This window comes from Convolutriloba macropyga, chromosome 15 (genome assembly GCF_964194025.1).
Source record: "Convolutriloba macropyga chromosome 15, txConMacr16.3, whole genome shotgun sequence".
Taxonomy (NCBI): Eukaryota; Metazoa; Xenacoelomorpha; order Acoela; family Convolutidae; genus Convolutriloba; species Convolutriloba macropyga.
Window position 1 is genome coordinate 33,391,234 of NC_134482.1, and position 11,055 is coordinate 33,402,288.

Sequence of the window (11,055 nt, forward strand, 5' to 3'; positions counted from 1 at the left end):
TGTTTAAAAAGGTTCAGAACTAGTAAGTACCCAATCAGAGGCTTAAACAAGCTTTAAAATAATTCTCCGCTCTAAATTTTGCAAAAGGCAACAAAATTTTTCCTTGATGCTCTGACATTTTCTGCTCTTGATTTTCTTGTTTTTGTAATATTTTTTCGCAGGTTTTTTCTCTGTCCTTTGTTCTTTGGATAAATTTGCGAAGAATTTACAGATTTTACGAGTTATTTTTAACAATTAATTTAATGTACTTTAAAATTTGGTTTTGCAGAAAACGTCTTTTTAAAAAACGAAAGCAATAGTTTCTCTTTTGTGCTAAATTTTTGTTTTCTTGAGTTGATTGTTTGTTTTTCTTCTCATCAGCCTATATAAATCAAATTTTGGACCGAACTTCAGATTAAGTTGAATTTTTTTAATGAAATTCAGAATTGTGAGTATCATTTCTCTGAAAAAATAATTTGCCTTTAGCTCCGAAACATTTTGAAGCTTTTTTTTGTAAGAAATGCGTCGCTTGCTAATTAGTAAAAATGTGTATAGATAAAATCTTTGCAAATATCGAAATTAAGGAGTTGCAGATATTGTTATTAATACTCGCATACACTTTCGCCTCCTTAGTGTTCAGTCAAGGATATTTGATTTCAATAAGTCTGTACGAAGTTTTGAGACTGTTGTCGATAATGAACGATACAAGATTGACTATTTTTGATGACTATATCGGCTTTGCCGAAGTCAGCAGTTAGTATACGTTTTACGCGGTTTAGTGTCGCTTTTAAAGCTTTGTTGTATTTAGAAATATAGAGAGCTGTAACTGATAGAGCTAAATTTACGGTTATGACAGCAAGTAGACGCCTATGTAAACGCTATAGGGACCCTACACCCTTTGCTGGGGGGGGGGGGGGGGGGGGAGGGTAATGGTTGTGGCGTGGCGGTGTATATTGTTGTTGTAATGTTTAAAATGTTTAAAGCGAAACAGGGAATATAAGGAAAGGAGCCGGAGAGGGGTAGAGGGAAAAGGCGGTGGAGGTTCAAAGAGTTGCTGGAATCTAAACCGGATCGGAGTGAGGTTGTAAAAAGGGAGAGAGAAATCCAGATTGGGATATAGAGATAAAGGAAAATAAAATAAAACACAATAAAAGCAACAACAGCACAGCATACCACCGCCACCACCAATCCCGCTTTCATATCAAAGCATATGAACACACTCACCGCTACCCCTAACACTACCCCACCGCCCACTTAGCCTAATTCCCCCCAAGCATATCTCACTTAGCCGATTATAGTACGTTTACCTTTATTGGGTAAAATCGTCACCAAAAATTAACCTTAAAAATTTGGGCATTTGATTGAGAACTTGGCCGTTTAAGTGCAGAACATTTTTAATAAAGCGTGATTGCACTAAACTTAGATTTGGTTAGTTTAAGATATAACCTTGAAAAATAATTCGTCAAAATTTGACTGTTGTTTGAGATTGTTTTTAAAAGTTTAGTCTAAGTTTATTGATGTCAACTTTGGTTAAAATTATGCTTAATGAGTAGTATGTGAGGTGTATCTGGGTGTGATAAGTTAGGCGACCGCGCCCGTGAATTAAATGTAAAAGCGTGCAGGGGTTGGAAAGCAGAAGGAAGGGAAATTAGGGAGGGGGTGTAAGTTAAGGTATATTTTTGGAAGTAATAGATTGATTCCTCCTAACAACCCCCCCCCCCCTCTCTTGGCCTCCAAATTACACCAGTGTTTAAATGCACACGGCGGTGCTGTTTTCCTGGCGCTATTACCACTGTAGCTTACATATATCCCTACTCAATTACACTATTTTACACTATTATACTGTAAATAATCTAAACCAAAACCAGATGAGAATCCCAAAGTTCCAAAATAATTTCATACCAAAATTGCCTGTTCCGGTCCACAGACCAAGGGTATTAAGTTTCTTCCAAGTTTAATAGGCCTGTATTCCACATTTAACATAATTTCAGGTCGGCGATCTTTTTAATCTCAAATACAAATCAACGTTTCTTGTCGGAATTAAAGCAAACCCGGCTTATTACAAGTTTAAAGCTAAACTAAATGCTGATTTACTATTTTACAAAGTAAGCAAACTTACAGGCTTCTAATTTCCTCGTGAGTAAATTCTGGCTTATTTTTCACCAATTTTTTTTTTTAAAAAAAACAAAATTACTATGAAATGCCTGATTTTGATCATTATAAAATTTTGAAAGCACCAGCTCAAAGTTATAACATTAACAGGATATTATTCATTTTCGCCGTGCAAAATTGTGTCTAAATTTGACAACTTTTATTGGGAAATTTTAATTTTTATGCTTAAATAAGATTTTATATTTGTTTTGTTGTTTTTAGTTCTTTACTTAGTTCTTTTGTTGAATAGAGAGTAATCGAAATTTATTATATTTTTAATTTATCATTTTTGTAAGGTACTTATAACTATGTAACACTTCTATTATAATTTTTGGGTCAAAATTTTTATAACAAATTGACAATTAATACATTAAACACTCTTTTAAACAATAGCATCAATTTTTTTTAAAGTGTTCACAAATTATTCCGACCTCGTTTTATTAAAGTTTCTGTTCGACAAGTACTTGTTAACTACTTAAAAGTACCATAAACTATTGTAAAACATTAGTCATAGCAATTCGTACCATACTTTACTTTCTTGTACGTCAGCTATTAAAAATATTTAGCAAGTTGAAACAAAAGTTAATGGATTTCAAGTAAAAATAACTATAGATAATTTTATTTTGTTTTAGATTCCTGTGTTCATCTTTTAGACTACAAGCAACCCGACAAACAAATCGATAACTTTGTAACGAAGATTGATTTCTGGGCCATTAAGAAGTCAGCTGGACTATTTTACGACAACTGTAAAATTGTTCAATTCAAGATACACAGCCGGTTTAATTATCTGGAAATTAATATTCTGCGGCTGAAAAATTATAAACTTGCTATTTGAAGCCTTTTTATTGTTATTTATTTCTGACATTCGACGAGTTATTATTCAGCCGCGAAGTTTTTATTACATTTTTGCTGCAAAAATCTTATTTTTGACAGTGTTGCTTCTATATTCCTGTAGTGTTTTGATTTGACGACTTCGAAAAAATACTTTTAGTGTTTCAAGTTTTGTGCGCATGGAAAATTGAGGCGCATATCTTTAAAATTTTGGTTACGGAGGCGTTTCAGCAGTTATCAAGTTAGTTATCCAGCATTTTTGGGCTGTTCTTAGGAAAAATTTGACTAATTTGTATCACAACCAGCCAAAATTTTTCCACTCCGCACAATCCAATTTCACATAACTGACTTGTAAGGAATTTAGAATTGAATTCATTCCCGTTTTGAAGCCAGCGAGGCGAAGAAAAGGCCAGAAGAAGTTGGAGAAAATTGGGAAACACTGGAAAGGAAGGAAAAGGAACTGAAATTGTGGTCTGCTTTGAAATTTTTTCCAGTTGCCCGGAGCTGGAAAGAATTTGTGGCCATAACTGTGTTTTGGTTAATCTATTACAAGGCTTTACTCTGAATTACATAGATTAAAATTTGCTTTTATTCTTTCTACGCATCTTTTATTTTATATCTTTTATTCCTTTTTTCCTTTTTCGCCCCGTGGGGAAAACTTTTACTCTTTCTTTGTGTATCAAAAAGACAAAACTGTTATTTTTTCAATCGCTTTGTTGCCGCAAATTCCAGCGAACAATTACTCCTCCGTCAATTCTTAGACATAGCGTCTCTCTCCCTTTATTCCTCCATTTTACAACAAATTTCTCAAAAATCTGTTGATTCCGATAAAACTCTCTTTGAAGTTACTTTTCAATTTATTGTCACATTATCGCCGCCTTTGAAAACTTTTAATTAAAGTTATCACTATTTTATTGAAAATTTGTAAAACAAACTCAAAAGTAATTTCCGACAAATTGTAGCCTCATTTTCAGCATATTACTAACTAGACGTTTATCGACACAACCTTATTTATTGATTTGGATTGTTATAAAAAATGTTTATATCCTGGTTATTAGTTATAACTCTGGCTAACTTAGTCACTAGCCAATACACAGATTCGCAACGTTGTGAACTGGATAAGAGGAAATACGTCCAGAATAAAGATCCGGATGCTGATATCACATGCAGACGTGTACAGGGTAATCTTTTCAACAACAGCATTCTCCAATTAGATGCCAGCGGCAAAGCTTACGAACCTCTTCCCGGGTTCCCAGAAATTGCCGGACGGTTGCTCCACATCGCGGCCGAATCGTGCAACCCGGAACTGGAAACTTGTGTTTCTATGGTTCTTGCGTATGGGTGCGGCGTGCAATACGAAGTTTGCTTGCAAAAAGACGACAGCGTGAAACCTATGAAAATGTGCAAAGATTTCTGCGTAGATGTTCAACAATGTATCGCATTGCACCCCGAAATCAATGACGTCATTCGTGAAAAAGTCTCCGAAGCGACGTTGAGTATGTTGACAAATCAACGATGCGTTGATGTTGGAGGGATATCGTCAAGTAGGGGGAAACAACAAACTCATGTTTATTGCAGATTTAATCAGGAAGAAAGGAAAGACTTGAAAAGCTACGTTGATGCTGAAAAACTTTACCCTCAATGGAACATTCAAAGATGCTGCTCGGCCTCTTCGTTATCCGATTCCGTAACGTCGGCTAAAGACCTATGCTGTAATTCTGATCATTTCTACAAAGTTGACGGAGCTAAACAGTGCGTGATGAAATGTGCGAGCAATTCTTTGTACAGTACAGCTGACCAACTTCTGGCATTTAACTGGATTTTGATATGTGCGTCTGTTTGTGCTATTTCGTCCGCGATTACAGTTCTAACTTACTTTGCAGATGTGACCAGATTTGCCTACCCTGAAAAACCTATAATATGTCATTCAGTTTGCTGCTTTTTCTACGCGTGTGGACATTTTTTCAGAATATTTACTGGAGTCAACGGCGTTGCATGCACCGAAGCCAGAGAAGGGAGGGTTTATTTACAAGAGGGTCTGAACGGTGAATTTATGTGCACTGTTTCATTTCTTTTGATTTATTACTCCCAAATGGCACTGCACGTTTGGTGGGTTGTCTTGGCTATTTCCTGGTTCCTAACAGCTGTTAAAGGGTGGAGCCAGGAAGCTCTGGAAGCTATCAGTATCTGGTTCCACGTTTCTGCCTGGGCTATTCCTACAGTTCAAACAGTCGTTACCCTAGCAACCAAACGATTTGAAGGTGACCCGTTAACTGGTCTCTGTGTAGTTGGCTCTCAAACTGCAATTAATTTACTATTCTTTGTTATAATCCCAATTGCTTTCTGCGCTTTACTTGGTTTATTACTCATAACTTACGGCTTCATCTCTGTCTTCCAAGTTCGCAAACGTCTCAGAACCACTAAAATTGACGCCAATTTGTCCGGAGTTGATACGAAACGATTCGACAAACTTATGATCCGAATGGCCGTGTTTACCATCTCGTACATAGTGCCCACGATGGCCTATTTGGCCCTGACGACGTTCGAGTTCACCCAGATTCCGAGATGGTACGAATCTGCAAATGTGATTGATTCACCCTACGTGCCACCCGAGGAACGCCCGGCTAAGACCTTGCCCGAAGTTTACATAACCCTGATAAGAATTTTCAACCCATTCGTTCTCTGTATCGGCACTTGTTTCTGGATTCTCAACTGCAAAACCCTCAAATTGTGGTCCAGGGTTATTTTCAGATGTTGCCACACCCCGTATGACTACAACAAGGGGGCGGTTAGTGTACAATACGCCCAAGCCAGCAACCCTAACCTCTTAATACCCGCGACACAGTACCGGGTAACCTCTCCAAGCAATAGCAACAACAACAACAACAACAACTCTAGCCCGACACCTGCAAACAAAAATGGAAAAAAATCTCCCAGCGGACAACAACAAATTACAATGTCACCCGCTTACAATAACGGTGCCATGCCGCCCACGCAAACAACCCGCTATGACATGGGCAAAATCTAACACATAAATTTGCCCCATCAATTTTTTTTTGCAAAAATTACAAAATTCAACAAGATTAACATTCAGACGTCTGCGAATCGAGAATTTGTCAAATTATGGAATTTGTGGGCATCAAAATTTGGAATGACTGAAAATTCAATTAAGTAATTGCTGGAACTGTTTCAAGCCAAGGAAGCGATCGTGGAATACGTCGGAGCAGAAACAGTTAAAAAAAACTCGGATAAAAACTCAAAAATAGTTCACAAACTTTTTTGCAACATTATATGTTTCAATACCCTCACACAAAATCGCTGTCTATTAAACTGTCAAAAGTGCAGCGTTATTTCTTTTCTCGGTTCATCAGTGAAAAGTAAATAAGCTTTGTTAATATATTCAATTAATTGGTTAATTAATTAGTTAATTAATTAATTGATGTCCTCCATTAGTACCTTGGTGTGATAGCTTTAAGGAAACTGCCAATTGTGGTTGTTAAAATTGGTTCATGCATTTCTTCTTTTCTTTTGCTAAATTGACTTATGATTAGTTTAACCAAAATACAATTTTTATACAGTTCCAATACTTTTTTCAACTTTTCCATCCATGTTTTTATCACGCTAGTCTAAACAAAAAAGTCATCGTGGATAGCGGTGACGGCTATTTCAAACTTCAAATTAAAATTGAACTAAGTTTCTCAACTCAGACTGTGATTACTCGCTTACAGTTCTAATCTTAACACATCTGGCGTGAAAAACTTGACATTTTCAGGTAATTCACTCAATGAAAAAGTACGTTTTGTGACTTAATAATGGAGTAGAAAAGATTTTTAAAACTTGCCAAACTGAGTACTTAAGTAAGTATTAATCGCAGTAACAAAAGTTCCTTAAATGGCAGTTCAGAATCATTTCGAAATAAGGAGATCAAAAACATCAGTAAAATAAGCTGTTCCAGTCTGCAACGTCCTGTCTGAGACACCTGAACAAAATTGATTGCAGCAATGGTAGCCAATCTTTGTGAAAATTTAGAGTTTTTAATCTTTCTCTGCTTTATGACTTGATACATAAGCTTCATGAAATTGATGTTTAATGTTATTAGCTAAATATGATAGAAAAATGCGATTGAGATAAAAAGCATTGTACTTCAGACGTAAGTTCATTCCATTTCCTTAATACAAAAGGAGGCTCGGCAATGTGCATACGTACATGATGTTCCGACCCCACTCAACTACACTTTTGGCTTTATTGCCTACCAAATGAGGAAGAGAAGGATAACTTTTAGTAGTTCAAATATTGCTCAAAATAATTCGCGTTTAAAAAACTGCTTCCAACTCAAATCACTTAGAGAGCCAAATATTGCCACATTAGTGGACCGACGAGTACGAGGTGGGACAAACAAAAACTCAAATCAAAACAAAAATTTACATCCAAAACTCAATGTCTGTTTTCTTTTTTTTAAAAAAAATACATATTAACAAAATCAAAATAGATTCATTTAAAACCTAAACCAAAGCCATAAATATGTACTTGACTAGCAAAACTTGGAACCAGTCCTTAATGAGACTCGGTAGCAAGTACATAAAAAAACAAGGGGGCAAAGTTTAAAAAGACTTTTTTTGATGAGAATTTTTTTAATTACTAAAAACCATTAGATATCAATTAAAATCTGTAAATAAGTTAATGTTCATTCACAGTTCAAATCATGAAGACTTTGAAAACTGCCATTATCCAAAACCTTTCGAACGTCTACGAATAATAAGCGAAAAACAAGAACTCCATTTAAATTTGCAAGATAACGGTGTCGAAGCAGCTAAAACCGTAATCTATTGCGTAACGAAAAAAATATAACTAGTCTCACCACCTTTAAACAATGACTAGTTATGTGACCTCTGAAAAATGAGACCAGGTAACAAATAGTGTAAATAAGAACCAATAGGAGAAAAGTTTAAGAAATTTTCCTTTTCGAAAGCAGTTTATTTCAAGGTCACTGAAGCAAATATCTATTAACTGAAATCAATTAATAGGTTCTTTATTTCAAAAAAAAATTATGATGCGCCATTGTTCAGTCAATGGACACAAAAACAAAAATGAAATAATAAAATCAAAAGTTGAATTAAAATTTTCTTTGAAAACGTCATCGAAGCCGTTAGAACAATAGGAACTGCACTAAAAGACTCAGATATGTTCAAAATGATTTTCTTTAACAACAATAATTGATATGGGACCTGTAATTATTGAGACTAGGCAACAAGTATACAAAACAGAACAGCAAAATGGAAATTTAAAAATACAAAGCATTTAATTTCAAAGTAATGAAAAACTACAGCTATCAACTAAAATCAGTAAATAGGTCCCATTTTTCATCCATAAGAAGCCAAATAAAGACAAAAACAAACAATTCTATTAAATTCTGCTAGAAGACTGATACAAAACAACCATGGGCTTTCAAATAGGTAAAAGTGCTTCGAAACCAATGGAACCTCTCTTTTAAAATCTCTGGTTTGTTTTTTGTTTTCTGTAATTAACGTTAAAAAAGAAAAGAAAGCAAAAAAAACCTGTAAAAAGATTAATGATTGATTACAGTCTGAGTTTTTTTGGAACTTTGAAAAACAATAATTAGACCTTTTTTAGCCAGAGAACACTGATATATCAAAAATAATTTTTGCATCATAATTGAGAAAAAATAGCAAAAAACGACCCTTTTTGAAATCAAGAACAGTCTCAAACGAAACACAAGATAAACTAAGCTTCTTTCAAGTCCATAAAAATTGTGCAAGTGGCAGTTTTCAGATATGTTTATCCGGTAAATGGAAAGAAAGTGGATTAAAGAAGCTTAATTCATTCAAATTAGATGAGAAGACATCTGAATTTTAACAATAAAAATGTGTCAAACAGTTCAGCAATATTTTCATGCTTTTAGAAGTAAAACCGACACAAAAATTGCGGGGTAAATTTTCACAAAAGTTGAACCTCGAAAACGCCGTGGAAAAAACGAAATTCAATGAAATATTTTTATTTCAATGTTCAACGCTGGATGGTTTTTCTAATGACACCACTCACAACTCTCTGCGATGAAAACACATCGGCGGAAATTGACTGACCAAAAAAAGAGTATATGGTTCCTCCCCCAATAAAAAGGGTCAGAGCAATTGAAATGCTGAGGAAATGAATTCAAGAAATCTGCAGATTTTGTCCCAGAAAGCACTTGAATATATCTTTTAGTAGACATACTTACTCAAACAACAGATATTTGTCCATTTTTTTCAAAATTAGATCAACCCGTTGAATATTGACACATCATGAAATAAATAATGATAAAGCCTTCGCAAAGAGTTGCAAGCATTAACAATTTAGGCAACTTTTCAGGACAAAACTTTTCAAAATGGAAGATACCAAATTGATATTTCATTTTGAATTATGAGAGTCTAATGTGAAATTGTTTGTGGCAAGGAAGGCTTTACACTGCCCAGTTCGATTACGTGATTTCAAATCCGTCCGGATACCGTTTTGCGATTCTCTTCTGTTTTTTACGGCAGTATTACAATTTCATTTTATGACTTCTTGCCAATCTTTCATTCCAATATCACATTGGACTGGGTTTGCTACAGACGAGATTGGAAAATACTCTTGTCTGTTGCAAGGGCTTTCGATGATCAAAAAACTACTCTGAGAATGGTAAATGTGACAAGCTGACTTTTGCTCCCAACCTGCCGCATGCGGCAGTCGTTTGAGGGTTACAGCTTCCAGATTGTCTTTTTTTGCCAAAAGAAATGACTGGTGTCAATGTTTCTGCATGTAACGCCTAATCAACAAGAGATATAGTGGTTGAGGAAAGATCTTCTATAACTGATTGGTTCCCCAGCACTGCATACATTGCTTTCTTGGAATTCTGACGTATCGGTCCCAAACTCCTCCAAAATGAGCTGCCGCAGTTGGGTTGAAACTCCGCGTGATCCCCCGTTGTTCTAACTGTTGCTCAAACATTTCTTTGTTCGATACAACATATTCTCCGGAATCCAGGTCCGCAGCAATGAAACCTTTCACGTTGGCACTGACACATGATGGTTGAGAGAAAATCTTCCATAATCTATTGGTCCCCCAACACTGCATAACTTGCTTTCTTCGAACTCCTGACCTATCGATCTCGAACTACTCCGGAGTGAGCTGCCGCGGTTGGATAGAAGCTCTATGTGATCCCTGTTGTTCTAAATGTTTCTCAGTCCTCTCTTTGTTCCATACAACATTTTCTCCGGACTCAAGCTCCGCATAAATGAAACTTTCAACGTTGGTACTGATCATTTTTTTTTTTCGTTTGCTTCATTTGAGCTATGAACCACATAATTGCTTTCAGACGATTATAAGGGTCAATTTCGGAATTATATTTATATGCACGGCTCGTGCTGTTAGCAATGTGAACAAAAAGCTCCATCGCGTTTCGATCTTTTGTTCTGCGTATGCGGCTTGTGTTGTTTTTTTCTTTATTGAACGCAAGACATCTCCATCACCAGTAATTTGGACTTGTTGTTGAACAATGTCTCTTACATGTTCAGTCCCTTTAAGAGAAAAGTCACTGTGCTCGTTACTCAACAATAATTCAACAACTTGATGTCTCTTTTGTAACAAGGTTTGGATTTGAAGTTCAAAAGATTTTTTCGTCTTCCGTCTTTCGAACGAAGTGGTCCCGTTTTGCCGATGAAGGGTGAGAAATAATTTTTTGCTGCTTTTGATAATTTCATTTAGGCAGAATTTTTGATACAATTGTTTTTATATTCTTGTCATTGAAACCGTTCTGTTCTCTACCAATGTTTCTTAGGGCGGGCTTTGCGCTTTGTTTTATTCAAAGCTCGCTGCACTATTTCACTCTATTTACTGTATGACTGAAATTGATAAACTTATCCATCTGAACCATAAATTTCTCTTAAGACTGCGTAAAGAAAACTGATGCGGTTAAATTGCCTTCTTCAGAGGCGAGGACTAATTTAACTTCTTCAAGCTTTTCGCACTCTGATACTCGACTAAAATTCATCGACTTTATTTATCTTTTGTAAAAAGGTTGGCATTGAATTCATTGATGGCTTAAGCAGATTTCTTGCT

At 35.6% G+C, this 11,055-nt stretch overlaps 1 protein-coding gene across 4 annotated transcripts in view; it reads left to right on the forward strand.

Annotated features, from left to right (window-relative positions):
• LOC142354475 (frizzled-9-like) overlaps window positions 1–6,545 on the forward strand; it is a 27,165-nt gene extending 20,620 nt beyond the window's left edge. For 3 of the 4 annotated variants that reach the window (XM_075406781.1, XM_075406780.1, XM_075406779.1), the window contains exon 2: window positions 2,763–6,545. In XM_075406781.1, the coding sequence (XP_075262896.1) occupies window positions 3,998–5,989 (1,992 nt within the window). In that variant the 5' untranslated portion in view covers window positions 2,763–3,997 and the 3' untranslated portion in view covers window positions 5,990–6,545. Of the gene's footprint in view, window positions 1–1,772; window positions 2,116–2,762 lie in introns of those variants that run through there. The other variant, XM_075406782.1, reaches the window with a different exon arrangement.
• Window positions 6,546–11,055: the final 4,510 nt, after the last annotated feature.